At 49.2% G+C, this 26337-nt stretch overlaps 1 protein-coding gene and 1 long non-coding RNA gene across 2 annotated transcripts in view; one reads left to right on the forward strand and one right to left on the reverse strand.

Annotated features, from left to right (window-relative positions):
- Positions 1-6572: 6572 nt before the first annotated feature.
- Positions 6573-16699, forward strand: LOC120638865. Its single transcript, XR_005660877.1, has 4 exons — positions 6573-6602; positions 7062-7151; positions 15812-16073; positions 16221-16699. It is a non-coding gene; the product is annotated as an uncharacterized LOC120638865 (long non-coding RNA).
- A 1680-nt stretch (positions 16700-18379) lies between these two features.
- The window catches only part of ANOS1 (anosmin 1), a 142149-nt gene continuing 134191 nt past the window's right edge, over positions 18380-26337 (reverse strand). The window contains exons 13-14 of the mRNA XM_007670364.2: positions 23746-23887; positions 18380-19053 (exon numbers count right to left, since the gene is read on the reverse strand). Of these exons, the coding sequence (XP_007668554.1) occupies positions 19004-19053; positions 23746-23887 (192 nt within the window). The 3' untranslated portion in view covers positions 18380-19003. The remainder of the gene's footprint in view (positions 19054-23745; positions 23888-26337) is intronic.

Raw genomic sequence — 26337 nt, forward strand, 5'->3', positions numbered from 1 at the left:
ATTGTATGCCCGGCACTCTTCTAAGTACTCGGGTAGATACAAGGGTATCAGGTTGGACATAGTCCCTGACCTACGGGGGACTCACACTCTTAACCTCATTTTACAGGTGAGATAATGAGGCACAGAGAAGTAGAGTGTCTTGCCCCGATCATACAGCAGACAAGTGGCAGAGCTGGGATTAGAAACCAAGACCTCTGACTCCCAGGCCTGTGCTCTATCCACTAGGCCACACTGCTTCTCGATGGTCAGTTTGGACTGTAAAGTGCTAAAGACGGTCAACTGTTCTCTTGTTCTCCAGTATGGCGCGTTGCCAGTGCTCTGAGTGAACCCCAATTTTGCCCCCTGATGTTTTCTTTCTCCTCTTTCAGGTGCTGGATTGTCGGAATTTGGACAGATGCCGATGTTTTGGCTAGAGGCCTCCCTTGGGGAAGCTGGCATTTGTCCAAACGAGGACAAAACAGCACCTGTAAGAGAACAAAAATACAGGTAAGAAGTTTCTTTTGTACATGGGGTACTGTAGCACTAAGGAAAAATCTTTCCAGGGCAGCTGCGTTTGGATATCCGTCTTAACTGACATGAAAGTGGCATCCTATCCGCGATGCCACGCGGTTGTTCTCTTTGACAAACATCCTGAGATGTTACTCGGAAATCTTCACACTGTTTGTAAGGGGGAAAGACGGCTTGCTTTCATCTGAGCTCTTTGCATTGTGTCTTTTCCTTCTCCCATCCGTATAATAATAATGTTGGTATTTGTTAAGCGCATACCATGTGCAGAGCATTATTCTAAGCGCTGGGGTAGATACAGGGTAATCAAGTTGTCCCACGTGAGGCCCACAGTCTTAATCCCCTTTTTTACAGATGAGGTAACTGAGGCACAGAGAAGTGAAGTGACTTGCCCGCAGTCACACAACTGACAGGTGGCAGAGCCGGGAGTCGAGCCCCTGACCTCTGACTCCCAAGCCCGGGCTCTTTCCACTGAGCCATGCTGTCCATATTTCACTGGATCACTTTTCCAAAAAGTGGTTCAGTCCACACCTCCCCAGTCACATATCTGCCTCCGCGTCAGAGAGACGCTCCTCGCTGTCGGCTTTAAGGCACTCCATCGGCTTTCCCCAGGCCACCTTACCTCAGAGATCTCCTCTGGCAACCCAGTCCGCATGCTCCGCTCCTCTAATACCGACCTACTTTCCGTACCTAGTTCTCATCGCCTACTCGTCCCGTGCCATCCCTTGGGCCAGGAACTCCCTCCCCCTTCACATCCCCGCCTTCACAACCCAGTTTTCATTTTTTTTTCAAATGCCATCGAGTCGTTTCCGACCCGTAGCGTCTCCATGATACACCCTCTTCGAAAAGTCCCATCTTCTGTCGCAAAGTCGTTCCGATACGTGTAACCATAGTTAGAGGGTTGGCAGACATGTTTCCTAGCTTATAATCTAGAGGGGGAGACAGACGTTGAAATAAGTTAATAATTTACAATATACAACTAAAAGATATGTAGGTGAGTGCTGTGGGGCTGAGGGTAGGGCCAATTAATCAAATGCCCAGAGGTCACAGATCCAAAGAGCATAGATGACACAGGAAGGAGAGGGAGCCAAGGAAAAGAGGGGTTCATCTGGGAAGGCCTCTTGGAGGAGATGGTATTTTGTTAAGCGCTTACAATGTGCAGAGCACTGTCCTAAGCACTGGGATAGATACAGGGTAATCAGGTGGTCCCACTTGAGGCTCACAGTTAATCCCCATTTTACAGATGAGGTAACTGAGGCACAAAGAAGTTACGTGACTTGCCCATGGTCACACAGCTGACGAGTGGCAGAGCCGGGATTCGAACCCATGACTTCTGGCTCCCAAGCCCGGGCTCTTTCCACTGAGCCACGCTGCTTCCCTTGTGACCTTAATAAGGCTGTGTATAATAATAGTAATTATGGTGTTTGTGAAGTGCTTACAATGTGCCAGGCACTCTTCTAAGCAGTGGGGTAGATACCAGGTGATTGGGTTGGACACTGTTCCTGACCCACATAGAGCTCACAGTCTTAATCCCCATTTTACAGATGAGATAACTGAGGCGCAGAGAAGTGAAGTGACCTACCTAAGTTTACACAGTAGACAAGTGGGTGAGTCAGAATTAGAACCCAGGTCCTTCTGATTCCCAGGCCCGTGCTCTGTCCATTAGACAGTGCGGCTTTGAAGGTGGGGAGAGTGGTGGTCTGCACCTCCCAGAGGCATAATCATATTTTTTGAGCATTTATTGTGTTCAGAGCACCATAATGAAGGTTTGGGAGAATATTATATAATAGAGTTGATAGCTACATTCTGTCCAGTGTGGGGGGACAGACATTAATGTAAATAAATAAATGACGGATAAATGTTGTGGAGCTGCAGGAGAGGTTAATATCGGGAATAAATCCAAGTACAAAGTTGAGGCAGAAGTGACTGCGAGAAGAGGAAATGATTAGTTCGTGAGCAACCTACCCAAACTTGAAAATTGAAAACATTTTCTCGCACAGTAAGGTTTGCCATCTGATGGAGTTACAGTCTTGTCAACTTCCCCCGTGTTCTGAGGGGACTCGTGAGGTGCCCGAGTTTTTTTTAGCTCTAACATAGGCTAAATAGCAGTTGAGGGCAGACCAAAACAAAGGAAAAGCGTGTCGTTGTACTAAAAGGTGGTTGCAGTAGTCGTGATAATTATCAAGCACTTACTGTGTGCAGAACAGTGTACTACTTGAGGGTGAGAATCTACAGGTGGGAATTTAAGACGATCCCGTCCCTCGGGGGGCTCATGATTTCAGGGCTTAAGCGGGGACAAGGGGAAAAGGGATTGGAGACGCACCCATCAGGAGCAATACAACCTTAAAATTCAACAGGAACCAGTACACACAAGATAGACCCAAAGACTCGATGGGGACAGCGGGTACGAAAGCACGCGAGAGCAGCTCTTATAATAATGACAATGTATTTTTTAAGCTCTTACTGTGTGCCAAGTACTGTATTAAGCGCTGAGGTAGATATAAGATCATCGGTCCCTGTCCACATGGGGTTCACGGTCTAAGTGGGGAGTAGGATTTAATTCCAGTTTTCCAGATGAGGAAACAGACGTGGGGAGAAGTGAAGGGACTTGCCGAAAGTCACACCACAAACAAAGGGCCGGGCCAGGATTAGAACCGAGGTCGTCTGGCTCCCGGGCTCGTGCTCTATCCACTAGGCAGCACTGCTTGTCCCCGGTAATCCTTGGGGGTGGGAGAGAAGACGGTGGTCACCGTGGGGCTGGGAAGCAGCGTGGCCTAGTGGATAGAGCCCAGGGCTGGGAGACAGAAGGACCTGGGTTCTAATTCTAGCTCTGCCACTTGTCCTCTGTGTCAAAGTCACTTCACTTCTCTGTGCCTCAATTACCTCATATGGAAAAAGGGGACGAAGACGGTGAGCCTGATGTGTGTCCAACCCGGTTACCTTGGCACACAGTAAGTGCTTATCATTATTTTTATTATTATGATTATGATTATTATTAAATAGACCCACTCCCCTGTCCTCAAGGAGTTTAGCTTAAGAAGTTAGACTGGAGTCCATTAGCATCCAACATAGCTACTTTGATCTTAATGGCAGTCATTAGGGAAGTAGTGAGGCCTAGCGGAAATAGCACAGACCTAAGAGTCAGGCAGACTTGGGTTTTAATTCCTGCTCTGCCACTTGGCTGCCGTGTGAACTTGGGCGAGCCACTTAACTTGGATTTTATAATCTAAGTAGGAGGGGGAAGAATGTATTGTTATCCCCATTTTACAGATGGGGGAACTGAGGCCCAGAGAAATGAACTGACTTGCCTGAGGTCACCCAGCAAGAGCCAGGATTGGAAGCCAGGTCCTCTGACTCCCAGGCCCGGGCTCTATCCTCAGGGCCACGCTCCCGGGTCGGGTGAAGCCAGTAAATGTGGTGACATCAGACAGCCCGGCTCTCCTCTGAGGCATCAGCAGTCCGTCGAGGGAAAGAGATTTTGCTCCCCTGGGAGCGAGACCCGAGAAGCAGCACGGTCTAGTGGATAGAGCGTGTCGGAAGCCGAGAGGAAGCGCTTAACAAATACCATTATTATTATTATTGTTCTCGTCGGGGAAGGAGGACTCCAAGAAGCCGCGGGAGTGGCTCTCGTCCCTGACGCGACGTGCAGATATGCATTCACCGTTTCAGAGGAACCGAGGCAGCAGGAGGGGAGCCTAACTTGAATTGGCTTTATGCCGACCAGGAAGGACTTCCCTCCACAGTTTCAGATTTTTTTCTGGGCCCACTGACCTTTCTGGAGCCTCGCAAGCTCCCCAAGAGAGGAGGCAGGAGTTGGGAGGTTGGTTCTAATTCAGGTGCTGCTCATAACAAAAACAGTAGCATTTATCAAGTCATTACACAGTGTCTAGCACTGGTCAAAGCGCTGGGGTAGGTTGTGGTAAGTTGGACAGAGTCTCTATCCCTCATGGGATTCACAGTCTAATTGCCTCTAACATTTTGGAGGCATAATAATGATGATAATGCTTTCATCAGTTGAGCGCTGACTACGTTCCAACCACCAGGAAAGCCACGTGGGCCCATTGGTTGTCGTTGAGGGACCGGAGACAATTGGAAAATAGTGGATTTTCGTCCGCAGGCCTGGTTCAGGGAGGAAAAGAAGTGAACGGAAAAAGGAAGGAAACATGGCCCAGTTCCAAAATGAATCTGCGAACGGCACCCCTGACTCCCACCCAGCAGACCGACACCGTCAAGCACGTGTCGCTCATCCGTTGATTCTGCCCTTCCTTAAATCAGTGGTATTGAGCGAGAGCTGATTGTGGGTTGAGCACCGAACTAAGCACTTAGTAATCTTCTTCTCAGTGCTCACTACAGCGCTCAGCACTCAGTAGGCAACCAGTCGATCGGTCGTGTTAATCGAGCGCTACCTGTGCGAGGAGCAATGTACTAAGAGTTTTGGGAGAATACAGTAGCATATAGTACATAGAGTTGGTCGTTTCCACCGGGGACGATGGCCTTGAATCAGCTGTAGGGAAGCGGGACATCCGGTGTACTCCCAGAGACTCGCAACGCTTCATCACGGCCGCCCCGTGAAAGCCGCAGGGAGATCGATATCTGACACCTTTGTACTTAACTGTGCTTAACTGTGTGGCAGAACTCCCTGAGCACTGGAATCAATGTGTAAGTCAGCTTTTCGGCTGTTTGACCTCCACCAAGTCACTTGGCTTCTCTGTGCCCCAGTCCCCTGATCTGAAAAATGGGGTTTAAGACTGTGAGCCTTATTTGGGGCACTGACTGTGTCCAACCTGATTATCTTGTATCTACCCCAGTGCTTAGTTCAGCTGCTGACACACCGTAAGTGCTTAACAAACACCTTTAAAAAAAGAAAAAAAGAATTCAGTCGCCCGGACCCGTTCCCTCTCCCGAGAAACTTACGGTCTAGAGGGAGATAGGGACGCTGAAATAAAGCTCCGATCTCTATGTAGATGTCATGGGGCTGAGAGTGATGTGATTATCAAGCGTCGAGATGGTACATAGGTGACGCAGAAGGGAAAGGGAGTGAGGAGAATGAGGGTGGAGGAGATATGATTTTTGTCAGAGCTCTGCAGGTGGGGAGACAGTTCCAGGCCGGAGGGAGGATGGGACCAGGAGGTCGACATCCGGCGGGAGAGTCGGAGTCTAGCCGGAAATCACCGAGGTAAGATAGACACCGACCCAGTCCTCGAGGAGATGACAGTCTAGTGGATCGTTATCAAAGGACACGAAACAACCCGAGAAAAGTATATGAGGGTGTGGGGGAAAGTGGCTAATCCTCGATTCCCATTCCGATCGGGTCCATGCTAAAGATTCATAACCATCCATGGTATTTATTGAGAACTTACTGGGTGCAGAACACTGCACTAAGCACTTGGGAGAGTTGGATACTACAGGGTCGGGGGGCAAGTTTTGTGCCCACAGTGAGCTCACAGTCTAGAAGGGGAGAGTGACATTAATATGAACCGATAATTTATAAGCTGTATTTTAAAGATCTCTACACAAGGGCTGTGGGGTTGAGGGTGGGTCGATTATCAAGTACCCAGAGGTAACACTGATTCCAGAGTGTAGATGACACAAGAGGGAGCGGCAGCTGGGGAAAAGAGGGAGTAATCAGGGAAGAGATGTAACCTTAATAGGGCTGTAAAGGTGGGGAGAGTGGTAGTCTGGCAGATACGGGGGCGGGGGAGGATAGTTTCCGGATAAAGGGGAGGACACAGGAAATGGTTTGCCGGCAGGGAAAAAGACATCGGGGCAGACTCATTAAGTGGGTGCTAGAGGACAAAGTATTTGGATTGGACTGAGGTAGGAGATTGTTGAAGTGAGGTAGGAGGGGATGACTTATTAGGTGATTTCATGCCTTTGGTCAGGACGTTTCATTGGATGAGGAGGTGGACGGGCAGTCCTTGGAGGTCTTTGAGGAGCGGGGAGATCTGGAACGAGTGGTTTTTTTTAGGAAAATGATCCGGGCAGCAGAGCGGAGCTCGTCTGGGAGTCGGAGAGAGGAGAGGCAGGGAGGTCAGCGAGGAGGCAGAAGTAGCAGTTTGGATTGAGAGGAAAGGGCGGATTTCAGCTATGCCGGCAAGGTAGAACCTACAGGATTCGGTGACACATTGAATATGTGGGTCGAATGAGAGAGATGAGGCCAGGACAACCCCAAGGTGAAGGGGTCTGTGTTAGGGGGAGGATATTGGTATCATCTACAGGAGGCCTGGGTTTGGGTCAGCGGGACATCCAGGAAGAGATGTCGTGTGGGGGTGGCCTACAGAGTCAAAGACAGACGAGAGGCCTAGGAGGATTAGGATAGAGCAGGGGCCACTAGTTTTGATGAGAAGGTCGTCTTGAAGAGTGCCATTCCCGTGGAGCTAGGGGAAAGGAAACTGGATCAGAGGGGATGGAGGAGAGAATTGGGGGAGAGGAAGCGGGAACAGGGAGAGAACTCTCGCAAGGAGTTCGGAAAGGTGGGAGGGAGATGGGGTGAAAATCGGAGGGAACTGTGGCGTCAGAGGAGGGGTTTCTTTGTTTATTGTTTTTTTTTTCATTAGGCTGGGAACACTAAAGCTTGTTTGAAAGTAAAGTAGAATGCGGTGGGAAGAATGGTAGATGATTCCTATCCCTTCTGTTTGATGAACCAGGTTTGTACTTACTCCACATCTCAGGACTATTCTCATTTGATTCATGAAGTAAAGATGCAGGCCGGACGGTCACCGTAAAACCCTTTTCCGGCTGGATCGCCCGCCTCCTGTATCCATGCGTTTGCTGGGCTCGCCTTGTATCTACCGTGGCGTGTAGCGTTCACGGGGAGGTCCACTAGAAATATCGGTACTGTCTGGGGCTCTGGTTCGCTTTACGAGGCGCAATCTTTGTAGTAGAATATTTATCTCAGAACCCCTAAATATTGACCAGAACGCAATCGTGATGTCAACTGCCGACGATCATCCCAGATATATGTGGGGATGTAGATGTACTCGGGGAAATGATATCTTAAGTATGTGCCTCCATTCAGAGAAGCAGCTGACAATGATAACTGAAAATACCCCAATCAGTCGTATGTACCAAGTGCTTATTGTGTGCAGAGCACTCTACCCGGGTAAGCAGCATGGCCTGGTGGATAGAGTACGAGTCTGGAAGCCAGAAGGACCTGGTGCTAATCTCAGCTCTGCCACTTGACTGCTGTGTGACCTTGGGCAAGCCACGTCACTTCTCTGGGCCTCAGTTACCTCATCTGTGAAATGGTAATTGAGACTGTGAGCCCCCAGTGGGACAGGGACTGTGTCCAACCTGATTAACCTGTATCTACCCCAGTGCTTAGTACAGTGCCTGGCACAAAATAGGTGCTTGAAAATACTATAAAAACAAAAGAAAACTATAAACAGAGTTGGTTGACATATTCCCTGCCATCAGTGAGCTTACACTTACTATGTGTCAAGTCCTGCACTGAACGTTAGGGAGGACAGCCTTAATAGTGGGGAGAACAGGTATTAAAATTCAGTTTTGCACTTGAAGGGACCGAGGAACAGAGAAGTCAAGTGACTTGCCCAAGGTCACACAGTAGGTAAGTAGCAGAGTCAGGATTAGAACCCAGCTCCTCTGACTCCCGGGCAGGGGCTCTTTCAGCTAAGCTGTGCTATTTCCCACAATGGATTTATAATTTTGCCCACTTTCTGCTCTCTGTCCGGACAGACCGTAAGGTCTTGGAGGCTACGGTTCGGGTCTGCTGACTCTGCCCTAGAGCCGTAGTGCCGAGAAGTCGATCGCAGTACGGCAAAAGAGAAAGACTGCAATTTAGGGGATTGAGCGCGGGCCTGGGGGTCTGAAGGATCTGGGTTCTAAACTTAGTTCTCGCCACTTGTGTGCTGTGTGACCTTGAGCTCAAGTCACTTCACTTCTCTGTGCCCCCATTACGTCATCTGTAAAACGGGGATTAAGAGAGCGAGCCCCATGTGGGACATGGACTGTGTCCAACCTGTTTAGCTTGTATCTACCCCAGTGTTTAGAACAGTGACTGGCATATAGTAAGCACTAAACACCACACACACACACTCAAAAAAAAAGTATGAAAGGAAGAATATCTGCTGACTTTGTCCTACTCCACGCAGCAGTGTCACTGAGGATCGCAGCGTGGCATATGAAGAGAAGAGTATCTCCGCGTGCCCCTCTGAGATAGAGGTGGGGAAATTCACCACTGAAATGCGGGTTGTTCATCCAGTCATGTTTAGTGAGTGCTTAATGTGCTTAATCGCAGGTAATGATGAAACCTGTAGCATAATGTTAAGAGCCGACTTTGTGCCGGGCACCGCGCTAAGAGCCGGGGTAGACGCCAGGGCATCGGATGCCAGAGTTCTAAGTAGGAGGAACAACGCACCAGGAATACCCATTTGGCAGGCGAGGGAACCGAGGCATGGAGAAGTGAAGCGGCCCGGCCGAGGTCAGGCAATGGGGTCGGGTTTTAATAATAATAATACTGATGTTGGTATTTGTTAAGCGCTTACTATGTGCAGAGCACTATTCTAAGCGCTGGGATAGATACAGGGTAATCAGGTTGTCCCATGTGAGGCTCACAATTAATCCCCATTTTACAGATGAGGTAACTGAGGCATAGAGAAGTGAAGTGACTTGCCCACAATCACACAGCTGACGAGTGGCAGACCCGGGATTCGAACCCATGACCTCTGACTCCCAAGCCCAGGATCTTTCCACTGAGCCACTTTGACCCCCGGTTCTTTGGCTCCCAGGCCTGGGCTCTTTGTGCTACGCCACCCCGCTTCTACAAGTAGAGGAAGGCTAGCAAGGATTCCAATGTTCTGCTTTTCCCCACTTTATAAAAGCAGCCCCAGAGGGCTGCCGGAAACGTGCATTCAGTTCCCAGGGTCGGAAGACCGGGCGATCGGGCGAGGGGAGAAAAGTTTTGATTCCAGGTCAGCGGACCGCGATCCAGCAGACTCTCTCCTTCACGGCCTTTCCGGCCTCGCCGAGCGCCACGTTAGCATCTGGATCACCGGGCCCGGATCTTGTCGAGGCATTCCCCCCGGCTGAATCATTGTCTCCATCAGTCTAGCGGGTTTAGATCTGTCTCGTGCCTCGTTCACACAGGGAGACCCCCCCCCCCACCTTTGTGTACTTCCGTCACAGACCCGAGCAGTGACCGTCAGTTATTCTGTCTCCCGCCGGGCGCCGAAGAAGACAGCGAGAAATGGTGTCACTGCATCGGGATCGCGGCCCTTACTCTTCGGGTCCGCCCCATCACTCCGAACGCCGACTCTCGTTTTATTTCAATCTGAAAACTTTTATTCGCAGGTATGTTGGGCCGCGGCGAAGAGCGGAGTCCTTTGCGGTCAGATGGGCTCCCTCACTTGGACAGTTCCTTTGTACCGGGACCCTCCCGCCAGATGGCAAGGCTATGCTCGGGTAAGGAAATGGGGAAATCCCAGGCTTAGAGGTGAAGTTTACACTCTAAAAGGGGACGCAGTCCACCGACCGTCCGTATTTACGCCAGGTTACGACACGGCACACAGCAGCCAAATTACGGGGGTGGCTATTCTAGAAAATTAAGAAGGCAGATGGCGGATTTGAACTCCTGGCCTCCAGCTTCGGAGGCCGAACCTCTAGCTGTTAGGCTGCTCTCCAACATGCCTCTCCCTGCTTGCCAGAGAGGACTTCTGTTTCCCATCCAGGTGGTCCGTGGCGCCTTCCCAGGTGCGGGTCCTTAAGGGCTAACCTCAGCAGCCTCTGCAACAGGTGCAACCACCTCTCCCTCCAGGTCCCAGCTCGGCTTTGGAACTCAACCCCCCCAACTTGACCCTCGGGGGTGGGGCGGACGGCGGAGCCCCCCGCCGTGGTGAGAGGGGCCACCCCACTTTCATGGCCGTCTCTACTGCGACCACTCCCCCGCCGGACGGTAAGTAGGGAACCTGCCCCACGTAGGTAAGTGAATGACTCCCGGTCTTAACGGGGCGAAGTTCTCATCGTGAAAAGCAGAAGGTCAAGGGATTGCGTCACCCCCCGCTCAACAGACGCCGCCATGTGGAGACGAATCGTGGAGCGAGGAGGAGCGGAGTTTTCTAGAAAAATAACGGGGAGGGAGACCGGCCGGGCCGCAGAAGGGGGACTTGAACCGGCGGCTTCTGACTCCGGAGGCCGGCCCTTTAGCCGTCGGGCCACCTGCCGGCTGACCTCCCCACTGCTCGTGGGAGGCGGCTCCTCCTTCCCATCCGGGTGGGCGGCGGTGCCTTCCCAGGTGCGGGTCCCTAAGGGCTAACCTCCAGGGCGGCCTTGGCTAACAGGTGAGTCCTCTCTCCTCCGGTCCCCGCGTGGCTTCTAAGTCCACTGTCTTCGTTGGGGGGAGGTCTGACTTCATCCTCGGGGAGACGGTGGGCCTCGGCCAATGGCGGAGTCCTCTGCGGGGAGAGAGGGGCTCTCTCTCCCTGCCCGGGCCTCTCCCGGTGGAGGGCAGGGCTCCGCCGGGGTAAAGAGATGAGCGATTCCCCGTCTCAGAGGGGCGAAGCTCTCGCCCAGAAAGAGAGAAGGTCGTTAGACCACCGCCGGCGGGGAAACGACACAGCGCCCCCCCCACCCCCCCCCACCCCCCCCCCGGACGAATTAGGGAGCGGGTCTTTCTGGAAACCGGAGATGTGGCAAAAGGTGAGCGGCGGGGGGCGGACGAGAACCCAGGGCCTCGGGCTCTGGAGGCCGGGGTTTTAGCCTTCAGGCCAAGCTCTAGACCTCTAGCTCAGCTGGAGCTGGAGGAGGCCTCTCCTTCCAGCCAGGTTGCAGTTTCACAGGTGCGGGTCCTTAAGCCGTCGTTACACAGACGGCGTTTGAAATGCGGTGGTTAGAGTGTGCCTCTTTATGTGGCCGTGCACACAGAGAGGGAGAGATGGCGCGCCTATACGCACACGTGCGCGCATCGGGGCGGATGGGGAGGGTGTTGGTGCAGCCATGGGGAGAGAGAGAGATTTTTTTTTTCTCCAGGTTCCTGTGGAAAGAGCTATGGGGCCCAGAGAAGGAGGTAAGAGTATCGCTCACCGGGTGGCTCCGTGGATTGGGTGGCGTGCTGGGAATCCAGACGTCGTAGGTTCAAATCCTGAGGTGGCCTGAGCACAAGAATAATGAGTGAGTGGGATGTGAGTGGAGAGTGAGTCTGTGAGTGTGTGTGTGAGTGAGTGGAGGGTGAGTGTGGGGTGAGTGAGGTGTGAATGGATTATTTAGTGGGGGGGAGTGAATGTGGGTATGTTTGAAGTATGAATGTGGAGTGAGTGGGAACAAAGAGTGGGGGTGGGGTGTGGTGTGGTGTGTGTGTGTGAGACAGAGAGACTGAGAGAGAACACAGTGTGTGGAGTGTGTGTTTGTACAGTGTGTGCAGAGTTGGGAGCATTTGTGGATCTTGGAGTGAGAGTGTAGTGGGCACAAGTGAGTGTGTGTAGTGTGGACAGGTGAGTGGGCATAGGTGTGTGAGTGTATAGTGAGTGTGTGCATGAGTGTGTATGTGAGTGTGTGTATACACATACAAGGGCCTACAGATGTATGAGTGTGTGTCTGTGTGTGTCTGCGTGTGTAAGGGCCTACAGGTACTTGTGTGTGTAAGGGCCTACAGCTACATCTACATGTGTGTATGAGTATGTGTGTGCAAGTACATCACACATGTATATATGCACATGCATGTACATACACATGTGGATGTAGCTGTAGGCCCTTACACACACACACACACACAAAAGTATCTGTAGGCCCTTGCACGCACACATGATCACACATACTCATACACACATGTGTAGTGAGTGCACACACAGCATGAGTATGTGCATGCAAGTACATACATCCATGTGCATGCACACACATGCATATGTGCACCTATGCACATACATGTACATACACACATGTGTGCACACTCACTACACACATACGCACACGTGCACACACACTCACAAACAAGTGCATACTCACACGCTCACTGCATACTCCTGTGCACTCACTCACATGCATACTCCTCCTTACTCACTACACATACACCACTCTCACACATGGTCACATGCATACACACACTCACTACACACATAAACAAGCTTGCATGCACTCACCCACATACTCCTGTACACACATGCACACACTCTACAAACACACTCACCACTCTTTGTTCCCACTCACTCCACATTCATACTTCAAACATACCCCCATTCACTCCCCCCCAATAAATAATCCATTCACACCTCACTCACCCCACACTCACCCTCCACTCACTCACACACTCACAGACTCACTCTCCACTCACATCCCACTCACTCATTATTCTTGTGCTCAGGCCACCTCAGGATTTGAACCTACGACGTCTGGATTCCCAGCACGCCACCCAATCCACGGAGCCACCCAGTGAGCGATACTCTTACTTCCTTCTCTGGGCCCCATAGCTCTTTCCACAGGAACCTGGAGAAAAAAAAAATCTCTCTCTCTCCCCCCACGGCTGCACCAACACCCTCCCCGTCCGCCCGGATGCGTGCACACGTGCGTATAGGTGCACCGTCTCTCCCTCTCTGTGGGCACAGCCACATAAAGAGGCACACTCTAACCACCGCGTTTCAAACGCCGTCTGTGTAACGATGGCTTAAGCACCCGCACCTGTGAAACTGCAACCTGGCTGGAAGGAGAGGCCTCCTACCGCTCCAGGTGAGCTAGGGGTCTAGAGCTTGGCCTGAAGGCTAAAGCCCCGGCCTCCGGAGCCAGAGACCGTGGGTTCTTGTCCGCCCCCCGCCACTCACCTTTTGCCACATCTCCGTTTTCCGGAAAGACCCGCTCCCTAATTCGTCCGGGGGTGGGGGGGGCGCCGTGTCATTTCCCCGCCGGCGGTGGTCCACCGACCTTCTCTCTTTCTGGGCAAGAGCTTCGCCCCTCTGAGACGGGGAATCGCTCATCTCTTTACCCCGGCGGAGCCCTGCCCTCCGCTGGGCAGGGAGAGGGAGCCCCTCTCACCCCGCAGAGGACTCCGCCTTTGGCCGAGGCCCGCCGTCTCCCCGAGGATGAAGTCAGACCTCCCCCCAACGAAGACAGTGGATTTAGAAGCCACGCGGGGACCGGAGGAGAGAGGACTCACCTGTTAGCCAAGGCCGCCCTGGAGGTTAGCCCTTAGGGACCCGCACCTGGGAAGGCACCGCCGCCCACCCAGATGGGAAGGAGGAGCCGCCTCCCGCGAGCGGTGAGGTCAGCCGGCAGGTGGCCCGACAGCTAAAGGGCCGCCTCCGGAATCAGAGGCCGCAGGTTCAAATCCCCCTTCCGCCGCCCGGCCGGTCTCCCTCCCCATTATTTTTCTAGAAAACTCCGCTCCTCCTCCTTCCGCGATTCGTCTCCACATGGCGGCGTCTGTTGAGCGGGGTGGGCGACGCGCTCCCTTGACCTTCTGCTTTTCACGATGAGAACTTCGCCCCGTTAAGACCGGGAGTCGTTCACTTACCTGCGTGGGGTAGGTTCCCTACTTACCGTCCGGTGGGGGGCGGGGTGGTCGCGGTAGAGACAGCCGTGAAAGCGGGGTGGCCCCTCTCGCCGCAGCGGGGGGGGGGGGGGGGGCTCCGCCGTCCGCCCCACCCCCGAGGGTCAAGTTGGGGGGGTTGAGTTCCAAAGCTGAGCTGGGACCTGGAGGGAGAGGTTGTTGCACCTGTTGCAGAGGCTGCTGAGGTTAGCCCTTAAGGACCCGCACCTGGGAAGGTGCCACCGACCACCTGGATGGGAAACAGAAGTCCTCTCTGGCAAGCCGGGAGGGGCAGGTTGGAGAGCAGCCTAACAGCTAGAGCTTCAGCCTCCAGAGCTGGAGGCCGGGAGTTCGAATCCACCTCCCGCCCTCTGCCTTCTTAATTTTCTAGAATAGCCACCCTCATAATTTGGCTGCTGTGTGCCGTGCCATATCCCGGCGTAAATACGGACGGTCAGTGGACTGCATCCCCTTTTAGAGTGAAAACCTCACCTCTAAGCCTGGGATTTCCCCATTTCCTTACCCGAGCAGAGCCTTGCCATTTGGCGGGAGGGTCCCGGTACAAGGGAACTGTCCAAGTGAGGGAGCCAATCTGACCGCAAAGGACTCCGCTCTGCGGTGAAGCCCAACGTCACTGTGAATAGAATTTTTGAGATTGAAATAAAATGAGAGTCGGCGTTCGGAGTGATGGGGCGGACCCGAAGAGTAAGGGCCGCGATCCCGATGCAGTGACACTATTTTTCCCCATCTTCTTCGGCGCCCGGCAGGGGAAAGAACAACTGATGGTCGCTTCTCGGGTCTGTGACGGAAGTACTCAAAGGAAGGGGAGGGTCTGCCTGTGTGAACGAGGCACGAGACAGATCAAAACCCGCTAGAACTGACGGAGAAAATGATTCGGCCGGGGGGAATGCCTCCAAACGATCCAGGCCCGGTGATCCAGACGCTAACGTGGCGCTCGGCGAGGCCGGAAAGGCCCTGAAGGAGAGAGTCTCCTGGATCGTGGTCCGCTGACCTGGAATCAAAACTTTTCTCCCCTCGCCTGTCCGCCCTTAATAATAATAATAATGTTGGTATTTGTTAAGCGCTTACTATGTGCAGAGCACTGTTCTAAGCGCTGGGGTAGACACAGGGGAATCAGGTTGTCCCACGTGGGGCTCAGAGTCTTGATCCCCATTTTTACAGATGAGGTAACTGAGGCACAGAGAAGTTAAGTGACTTGCCCACAGTGACACAGCTGACAAGTAGCAGAGCCGGAATTCGAACTCATGACCTCTGACTGCAAAGCCCGTGCTCTTTCCACAGAGCCCTTCCTACCCTGGGAACTGAACGTACGTTACCGGCAGTCCTCCGGGGCCGTGTTTAACAAGCGGAGAAAAGCAGAACTTTGGAATGCTAGTTAGCCTTCCTCCACCTGTGGAAAGAGCCCGGGCTTCACTTTTCTGCGCCTCGGTTCCCTCGCCTGCCGAGTGGGGATTCCTGGCCTGTTTCTCCTACTTAGAACCGCGGGACCCGATACCCTGGCGTCTACCCTGGTGCTTAGCGCGGTGCCCTGCATAAAGTCGGCTCTTAACATTATAGCACAATTTGCATCATCTTCAACTCCCCCCTTCCTCCTCTGTCATCTCTGTGCTTGCATCAGTGTGAACTTCGGGCATTTGACACCCCTTCCCACCCGCAACTGCTTAGTATTTAAATACAGATCTTTAAAACAAGTTTAGGTTGCATCCCACATGGGACAGACACTGTGTTCAACTAGTTTTGGTTGTATCTACCCATTGCTTGGAACAGTACTTGGCAAATAGCACTAAACAAATACCATCGGTATTATTATCATCACAGTGTCCGGCACACAATAAGCACTCAAAAATACTACTGACTGACTGGCTTCGGGAAAACACATTAATTACACATCGCTTCCGGTGCTCAAGGAGTTCTGCCACGCGGTTAAGCGTCTTAGAGAACAAAGGTGTCAGAAACCCATCGCTCTCTGCGACTTCCAAAGGTCGGCCGCGATCAAGCATCTCCGCGGCCACACCGGATGTCACGTTTCCCTACGGCTGATTCGAGGCGACCTTCCCGGGAGGAAACGACGGATGGCTGGGTACCGTTCGCTAATGTATTCTCTGAAGCGCTTAGTTCAGTGCTACGCACCCAGGAAGGGCTCAACAAATAGAACAGCTTGAGCGCCGACTACGTGCGAAGCTCGACACACGATAAGCCTTCGCTCTATATCGTTCATTTGCTATAGGATAGAATCGACGGAGGGGCGATACATGCTTGAAGGAGTCGTCTGCTGCGAGGAGAGTGAGGGGTGTCATTCGCACGCTTGGCATTTGGAATCGGGCCACGATGTGAAGTGGGGGGTGGTCGGAGTCTCCAATCCTTTCATTAGAATCCACTGCTCACCGGACCTCGAGACGAACACATTGACAAGCGATTAGGAATCTGAATGGGTTCAGAGGAGATGCGGAATTAACTCAGACGCAGGCAGAATATCTTTCTGTAGGAAGGCTCTTATGCATATGGATTTAAAGGTAGTTTATTACTTCAACAGTATGTACAGATTCTAACATGAAAATAATGAGTAACAGAATATCAGACTATTTACAATTACATTTTTTTACAAAATGTTTTTACAAGATGATCTCTTCTCTCTAAATAACAAGACAGATGCATGAAAATCAAACTTTCTCTGAATTACATACATAAATAAATACTGAATTTAAATGACCGTTATAAGAAACATGATTTCTACACCCCATTTGGGTAATATATAAGCAGTTCTGTTATATCCACACTACGATATAATTAAGTACAGTAAATGGGGAAAAATAATTTTACAAATAGACCTCTGTTAATCACTCTGTAAATGGTGTAACTTGCTAATAGCGTCAAGTAGACTAATCACAGGTCATGCCTATAACTGAACATTGCAGTGGGGCATGCAAAACACATATAATCAACTTCTGTAGGTATCCATTTACAGTTTTTTTTTAAATAACTCTGTTGAAACTACATGCAACGTCTTATTAACCTCATCTTCGTGGTTACAATGCACAGATTTGCCTAAAAGTATATTTATGGGTGAACGTGAGAATGGATGGAAAACGGAGAACTACACCACACACAGGGTGAGAGAGGGAATTAATAAATAAGTCAATATCACAACTACCTTTACAGATACATAGATCAAAATATTTTTTTTTCCCCATCAGATTGTACAGACACAGAGGACGCAATTAATTTTCTAACAGTGTTTTACAGGGAAATTACCGTAGCCTCTCAAAGCACACGTGGGACGAGAAAACAGACGTCCTTCCTTCAAGGATCTGAATTTCGCAGTTCCCGCCGCCCACCTGAAGACTGGGTGGACCAATTATAAAGCTATCATCTAAACCTTTGGGGCTGTCTATGGGGAAATAGTGAGTCCAGTTGGGAAAGTGCCTGAAGAGTTAGCTATCGTACAGTCCAGAGCAGATTCAATCTTGGACAAAACACCAGAGACAGGCAAAAAACCCTGTTCCTATGAACCAGGTCATCTTTCGGCTGGATTTTATGAAGTCTGGTGGAAAGATGCTTTAGATAAAAGCCCGTTTGAAGGACGGGGTCATACAGTGTTAGAATAAGGTGAAAGAGTGTTTGCTAGCTGAGAAAGATGAAGCTAAGAGGTTTTAGCCCAGTCAGTTCTAGGAAAGATCGGAATACAAAATACTGAGCGGGAAAAAACACGTGGAATTAGGTTCGGAACGTACAGATACGCCTGCCCGTCAAGCTATCGACAACATCTACCGACCTTACGGCTGGTTGAGTGTTGGGAGTTCTTTCAGGGATCAGGATTGGAATTTCTTCCCCTGGAGATCTTTAGAGCTGTGTCTAACACAACTAGGTAGGTATTTCAGTAACTCCCTATAAACAGCCGTAGTATCTCGACTCCATGATCGGAAATGCAATTAGGTGGCCCGGTTTCCAGCTAAAGGTGGATGTAATACGTTTGAGATGTTACCGTAAGGGACAGAATCTAAAGCTGCATTATTCAGATTCCTTGAGTCCATGGGGATGGACAGAAGGTGTAATGTTTGTTCAGAACTTGAGCTATTAGCACCCTCAATCCTTCCTTCTGCCTTCATAGCCTCTACTGCCCTGTGATGTAAGGGGGTGTAAAGTATTACTTTCCAAAGAGTAATCACAACACAGATCATGAAATACACCTCTTCCTTTAAAGGTTACTCATACCCTTTACGTTGGAAAGGGCTTGGGCCTGGGAATCAGAGAACCAGAGTTCTAATCTGCCACTTACCTGCTGTGTGACCTAAAGCAAGTCACTTCACTTCTCTGGGCCTCAGGTACCTCATCTGTAAAATGGGGATTAAGACTGGGAGCCCCACATGGGACAGCAACCATGTCTAACCTGATTATTTTGAATCTACCCCGGTGCTCAATACAGTGCCTGGCACATGATAAGCACTTAAACACCACATAAAAAAATACTTTCTATCTAGAACAACTGATCTCTTCGGATTTGAGCTTTTACAACGTTTTTCTAAACTCCAATCCGGTCATCACTGCCTCAATTATTGCTCTGTCTTTTCCGTGCACTTAATCCATCCAAAGTTAAATACTATTCAGAACTGACTGGTCAGATATCAAATAACATATTTAGGATCTTTTTAAATTAGGGAATACCTTCTCACATGGCACCTGTAAATCTAGCGTAAAGGTAGGAAATAGAAATACAAACTCAAACGTGATAAGTTTGCTCTGTTTTTTTCCTTTCTAAGGGCTAGAGAATTCATGGACCCCTTCCCACTTGCGAAGAACGATCAATGCCGGAAGCAGGATCGGCGCATCTCCGACGGATGGGGGGAATCTGTGAAGAAATGGATTACGCAGGACGGCTACAAATGGTACATACAGTTTGGTAGCTTCCACTGGACAGAGGAGGCGGGAGAAATATATCCCGTTCCTACCAAGATGAATTTCTTTTCGGCATTCACTGGGATCTCCTCTCTTTCTGGGAACACCCTAAAGAGTTTAGTATTTTTCAGGGGCCGGTTTGTAGTGATGTTGTTTCAAGTGAGGTCCTGAAAAAAAAAGAGAGTCAGCATTCATAGAGCATAGCACAGCTATACAATACGATAGGGGATTAAGACTGTTAGCCCTCTGTGGGTCAGAGACCTGATTATCTTGTATTTCCCAGGGCTGGCACATACTAAGCACTTAACAAATGTCATTAATATCATTATAATAATAATGATAATAATCTCTGGAGGTGATCACTCTCAACACAGAGAGATCGCCTCTCCTGAGGAAGACGACATCTGGACAAGACTGAAAATCCATACCACACTATGGATATACAAAAAATGGTCCACCGCCTAGCTGATAGTTATCATAAGAGAAAAAGCATGGCCTAAGAGAAGCAGCAGGGCCCAGTGGAAAGAGAAAGGCCTGGGAGTCGGAGGACCGGGGTTCTACTCCCGGATCTTCAAAGTGACTGCTTTGGACCATGGGTCAGTCACTTTACTACTCTGTGCCTCTGTTTCTTCAACTCCAAAACTGGGAATCAATCCTACTGCCTCCTACTTGGACTGCGAGCCTCATGTGGGACAGGGACTGTGTCCAATTTCTATCTCTCCCAAGCACTTAGAACGGTGCTTGACACATAGTAAGTGCTTAACAGATATAATCAATCATAATAACAGTGATGATGATAACTATATGCAGTGCCAGCTCCTGTTTCTTCTTTAAAGATCCTCCTAAAGTCTCTTCTTGGATTCCCTACCAAGTTTTCTTCCTAAGAATATGAATGGCACCAAAACCACTGATAACTTAACCATATTTCTTAAGTGCTTACTATGTGCCAAGCTCTGAGATAGATGTGAGATGAGCAGGTCAGACATGGTTTCTGTCCAGCCAAGTCCAAGGGGTAGGGAGAACAGATATTCTATCCCCATTTTATAGATCCTCAGGGCACCCTCCCTCCTCCCCACTAACCCTCCTGCCCCATGAGGAGCCAGAACCCAAAGTTGGGAGGCTCGTGAGGGGATGTGAGAGTCGCCGGGGACCATTCTAAGAGAAGCAGCGGGGCCTAGGGATCGATCACGGGCCTGGGAGTCAGAAGGACCTGGGTTCTAATCCTAGCTCTACCACTTGTCTGCTGGGTGACCTTGGGTAAGTCACTTCCCTTCCCCGTGCCTCAGTTTTCTCATCTGTAAAAGGGGGATGAGGACTGTAAGCCCCACAGGGATAGGCACCTTGTCTGACCCAACTTGGTTGTATCCACCCCAGTGCTTAGTACGGTGCCTGGCACACAGTAAGCATTTAACAAATACCGCAATTATTGTTTTTGCTGAAGATGAGCTGGAAGGTAATAATTATATAATTAATAATAATAATGGTAAAGTTAAGCACTTTACTGTGTGCCAAGCACTGTTCTAAACATTGGGGGAGATACAAGGTTATCAGGTTGTCCCAGGTGGAGCTCACAGTCTTAATCTCCATTTTACAGACGACGTAACCGAGGCACAGAGAAGTGAAGTGACTTGCCCGAAGTCATATAGCTGACAAGTGGCGGAGCTGGGATTAGAACCCACGGGCTCCAACTCCCAAGCCCGGGCTCTTCCCGCTAACCTATATTAATGTTCCTCTACTAAACACTGCCCTAGACTTAGCTCTTTGAGGTCAGGGACTGGTCCCTGTAGTCTACTTTATTTTTACACTATCTTGGATTGTTGATTTCATAATTAATTATTCAGAATGTTTTACCCCATTTAGATGCAAGGACGTGTGTAATCTATAAATAATGTTTACTGAGCGCTTACTCTGGGCAGAGCCACTGTACTGAGCATTGGGACAGTACAGCAGAGTTATCAAAGAGCTTACAAGCTAGTTGGGGAGACAGTCTCTAAAATAAATTACAGATCAGAGTAGGAAACCGAGTGGAAATAATAATAACTGTGGTATTTGTTGAGCACTTACTGTGTGCCAGGCATTGTTCTAAGCTCTGGGGTAGATACAAGCCAGAGTGGGAAATATCCGGCTTAATGGATAGAGCGTGGGTCTGGTAGTAAGAGAGACCTAGGTTCTAACCCCAGCTCTGCCACTTGTCTGCTGGGTGGCCTTGGGCAAGTCACTTCACTTCTCTGTGCCTCAGGTACCTCATCTGTAAAATGGGGATTAATACCATCAGGCTCAACTGGGCCGTGAACTGCGTCCAACCCGATCAGCTTGTATTTACCCCAGCGCTTAGTACAGTGCCTGGCACATAGTGTTTTCACAGGTACCCAAAATATATATATAATAATAATAATAATGTTGGTATTTGTTAAGTGCTTACTATGTGCAGAGCACTGTTCTAAGCGCTGGGGGAGACACAGGGGAATCAGGTTGTCCCACGTGGGGCTCACCGTCTTCATCCCCATTTTACAGATGAGGGAACTGAGGCACAGAGAAGTGAAGTGACTTGCCCACAGTCACACAGCTGACAAGTGGCAGAGTCGGGATTCGAACCCATGACCTCTGACTCCAAAGCCCACGCTCTTTCCACTGAGCCACGCTGCTTCTTTATATATATAAATAAATATATATATATATACATATATATATAAATATTTAGACTCGGATGCATAAAGATGCATTAAGAGACAACGAAAACCTAAAGTGCTTAGTTTACGCAGAAGTGTTAAAGTGCCTATTAGGGGCCGGGGGGCCGGTGATGAAGGGTAATTGGGGAAGACCTCTTGGAAGAGATGCGATTTGTGTGCTCTGCACACAAAAGCGCTCAATAAATATAACTGACCGAGTGACTGAGTGGGGATATGCGAAGTGAATGGAGCAGGGTGGTAGCAGTTTGGGTGGAGAAGAACAGGCAGATCCTGGAAGTGCTGCAGAGGAAGAACCTTGCGACAAGATAGGGCGGTACTGAATTCGGAGGTCGAAAGAGAGGGAAGAGGCAAGTAAAATGCTGAAGTTACGGCCTTGCTGGGGTAATCCCAGAATAAGCACTTAACAAATACCATTATTTACAGCACAGAGAAAATAGGTCTCGTCATTTAGCACTAGGTCACTTTCTAATCCTGGTTATGCCATTTGTCTGCTGTGTGACCCTGTGCAAGTCACTTCACTTCTCTGAGCCTCTCGTACCTCATCTGTATAATGGGGATTTAAACTGTGTGCCCCAGGTGGGACAGGGACTCCGTCCAACCTGATTTACTTGTATCCATCCCAGCACTTAGAACAGTGCCTGGGACATAACAAGCATTTAACAACTACCACGGTTATTATTTTTACCAAAGAGGAGCTGCACAGTAATGACTGTAAGCTCCTTGTGGGCAGGGAACACATCTTCCAACTCTGTTACACTGTACTCTCCCAAGAGCTTAGTACAGTGCTCTACAAACAGTAAGCACTCAGTAAACGCGACTGATTTACTGACTTACTGAACTGCGGTTTTTGTTAAGTGCTAGTTCTTTCGATATGCCAAGTGCTGTTTTAAGTGGCGCGGTAGATGCGAAATAACCGGTTGGGACACAGTCCCTGTCCGACATGGGGGCTCGCAGTCTAAGGGCCGACATGGGGGCTCGCAGTCTAAGGGGAAGGAGAACAGCATTTAATCCTCGGTTTCTTCATCTGGGAACCGAGGCACAGAGAAGTGAAGTGACATACTCATGTCACAAAGCAGGGAAATGGTGGAGCCAGGATCAGAACCCAGGTCTTCTGATTCCCAGGCCTGGACTCTTTCCATTATACCAGGAAAATACTTGGTGAATCATTTACACAGGTAGGACATAAAAAGAGTTTATATTTCACTACAGGTACTTATTTACATTACTATTTGATGATTAACTTTTGTGTTTTTATCTCTGTTAGGTACATTTACTGTTTTGATCAGTCTTCTGGATTTTGGGAGTGAATCAGGCCCTTTACATTACTTTCTGTGAGCTGTGAGCCCCATATGGGACCTGATCATCTTGTATCTTCCCAACACCGAGTACAGTGCTTGGCATACAGTCAAGGCTTAACCAGTACCAAAACTATAGTTATTATTGTTATTATTCCTATAGCAAACTACCCTTTTCCTGCCCTTACTTTGTTTAGACCTCTTTGGCTTCTCACTCGTGGCACCAAACACCAGTATATCAGCTAAAAATCATGGCTAAAATAGTTTCATTCACATATTTCCAGGTTAGGGTGCATTTATATAAAACTAGCAACAGGGAAAAGTGTAGCCTAGTGGAGAGAGCACAGGCCTGGGAGTCAGAGGACCTCCCAGCTCTGTCATCTTGAACAAGTCACTTAATTTCTCTGTGCCTCAGTTACCTAATCTACGAGATGGAGATTAAATCCTCCTCTCAACATTTTAAATCTGAGAGTCCTGATAACTTGACTATCTTTTATCTACCTCAGCCCCTAATAAAGGGCCTAGTACTTAGGAAGTCCTACATGAGTCAGTGTTTCTCTCTCTCTCCTCTCCCCCTCTCTCCCTTCCTCTTGCTCTACCCTCCCCTTCTTTCTCTCTCTCTTTCTATATATGTATGTCAGATAGGTTGAAAAAGGTCACGAATAAAATACTTTTCAGAGCTAGAATGCCCTCTCCATTCTCTTTACAGATGGCTTTATCCATGCTGCTTTGAAAAAAAAGGAAATCTAGAATGACCACATGTGCGACTCAAATCCGTTTTGCATCGACCCAGTGTTTGAGAATCCCTCACTTGCGACTCCACGCCTATCTCGGGAAATCTACTTTTCCTTCCTGCTACGTTCACAAAACTCACTGTGAGGGGAGGGTGGCAGGAGGTCTGGTGTCCGGAACGATTTTATCGTCGCTGGTCCTTCTCCTCCCGTGGTCAGCACTTGCACTTCGAGTCGGTAAAGTGTCGAGGGCCTCAGGTTGGGAACGGCCAGGACATAATGATCCTAAAAATGACACGTGAAATTAATGTTTGATTAACAGTTACCCGCTCAAGTACACCCTTAGTCCAAATAATCTTCACATTTTAATAGCCATAACATGCTCATGTATTTCTCTGTGTACACAGTCATGCACTTTTCATACTTCATTTACATCTTTAAGAAAGAATGTTTCTGGTAATATGCCCTTGGTCCTCTACTGTATGGTTTCTTAGCACCTAGCTCAGTTTTTGGCAACATCAGACACTTGGCAGAGGGAAAATGTGTAGTGATGCCAATTCTCAGGGTTCACTCATGGGACTTATTTTTTTTTTCTGTCCTAACCTAAGACTTTCCCATGGTTTTAAGTTTGCAACAGCATATCTTGTGATGTGAATTCTTGATCATTCCAATTTCAGAGATTCAGCCAGCTGGTTTCTTTAAAGTACAATATCTGTCAATGTCCATCAAGAAAAAGGTTTATTTCTGTGGAGATTAGTACTTCGGAAACCTCCCTGAACACTTCACAGGCGCTTGGACCTTCTGAGGTAGACAAGCCTGTATCCGTTCAAAATAACATAGACACGCCCTCTTTTGGACTGAGTCTTGATTTTTCTTTGCTGAGGGCTGGATAACCTAAAAACCTTTCCAGGAGGGTCAAAGCCCCAGACATGGGTTACTCTTCCAGAGATCTGAGTGATCCAGAAACAAGCCAAACTCTGTATAAGCTTTACCCCCTAATTTTGATTCAAGTTTGAGGGAGAAAGAAAATCTGCAAATTCGTTTGAGCTCTTTTTGTTTTTTTTAAAAAAACTTGGCACTTGAAAGCAGACGCACAACCTCAAGGTAGGGTAACTGAAGAAAACACTCGATCCACTTCCACACCAGATAAAGAAAAGAATCTTTAAAATGCAATTGCAGTACCAAAGAATTAGCATTCCAGTTTCCAGATTCCTTCTCTTAAAGGAGCTGAATTGAGCAGTCGCCATCAAAATGAAAACCCCTGCTACTCTATTGACTCTCTTGCTTTTGTCAGTAGGCATCTGAGAGGACTTACGTCCTCATTAAACAGTTGTTTATCCTTACATTGCCAAGATGGCATCAAGCTTGAGATGTATCCCATACTGAAGGAAGGAGAATTTTCTGCAAAGACAGATCATCTAACAACCGAATAATGCAACACTCAGTGACTCAGTGGAGAATGTTGTGGCCTTACAGAGCATGTAGTACCAGGCCTCAACATTCTAAATGATTTCCCTTGAAATCTTCTCACGGAGAGGCAATGTGTAATAATGTTGGTATTTGTTAAGCGCTTACTATGTGCCGAGCACTGTTCTAAGCGCTGGAGTAGACACAGGGGAATCAGGTTGTCCCACGTGGGGCTCACAGTCTTAATCCCCATTTGACAGATGAGGTAACTGAGGCACCGAGAAGTTAAGTGACTTGCCCAAAGTCACACAGCTGACAAGTGGTAGAGCCGGGGTTCGAACCCATGACCTCTGACTCCAAAGCCCGTGCTCTTTCCAGTGAGCCACGCTGCCTGGTGGCCTAGAGCAGGGGACTGGGAATCGGGCAATCTAGTCCCAGCTCTGCCCCGATCTGCTGTGTGACCTTGAACAAATCACTTAACCTGCCTGGGCCTCAGTTTCCTTGTCTGTCGAACTTACTGTGGGCAGGTCTTCTACTGTGGGAGAGGGACTGTGTCAGATCTAGTGACCTCTGTCTATCCCAGGGCTTACACAGAATTTAGCTCAGAGTATGTACCTAATAAAAATGCTACGGTAATGGTTAAGACTAATCTCATTCTAAGTCTTCTCCAATTTGTGCCAAATTCAAATAGTGAAAATATTCCAGAAATGTCCATGTTTTCCCACAGGTAGCTTGTAGGCTTCTCTGAGGAGAGATTGTGTGGTTGAAGGAAGCTACCTTGATGTAATTAATAACAGATGTTTCCACCTGTGTGTGCCACACCGGATCATATTCCAGTTTTGGTGGTGGTTCAGCGGCTGTGTTGATGTTGGCTGGATTGTGTTTACTGGTTTTTTTGTTTGGCTGGTTTTAAGCACTTACTATGTGCCAGGCGCTGGTAGATACAAGCTAATGAGGCTGGAGAGAGTCCATGTCCCACATGGGGCCCACAGTCTTAATCCCCATTGTTCAGATAAGGTAACCGAGGCACAAGGAAGTGAAGTGACTTGTCCAAAGTCACAGAGCAAACAAGTGATGGAGTGGGGATTAGACCCCAGGTCCTTCAGACTCCCAGGCCTGTGCTCTCTCCACTACTCATGCCAATTCTTTTTCCACAGTGTCTGTAATGACAATACTCACGGTATTTGTTAAGCACTCTCTGCGTGCTAACCACTGTTCTCCGTACAGGCTAATCAGATCACACCCAGTCCCCATCCCAAAGAGGGAGGGAATACTGGTACTTAATACCCATTTTTCAGTTGAGAAAACTGAGGCCCAGAAGAAGTTAA

This window comes from Ornithorhynchus anatinus, chromosome 15, assembly GCF_004115215.2.
Source record: "Ornithorhynchus anatinus isolate Pmale09 chromosome 15, mOrnAna1.pri.v4, whole genome shotgun sequence".
NCBI lineage: Eukaryota > Metazoa > Chordata > Mammalia > Monotremata > Ornithorhynchidae > Ornithorhynchus > Ornithorhynchus anatinus.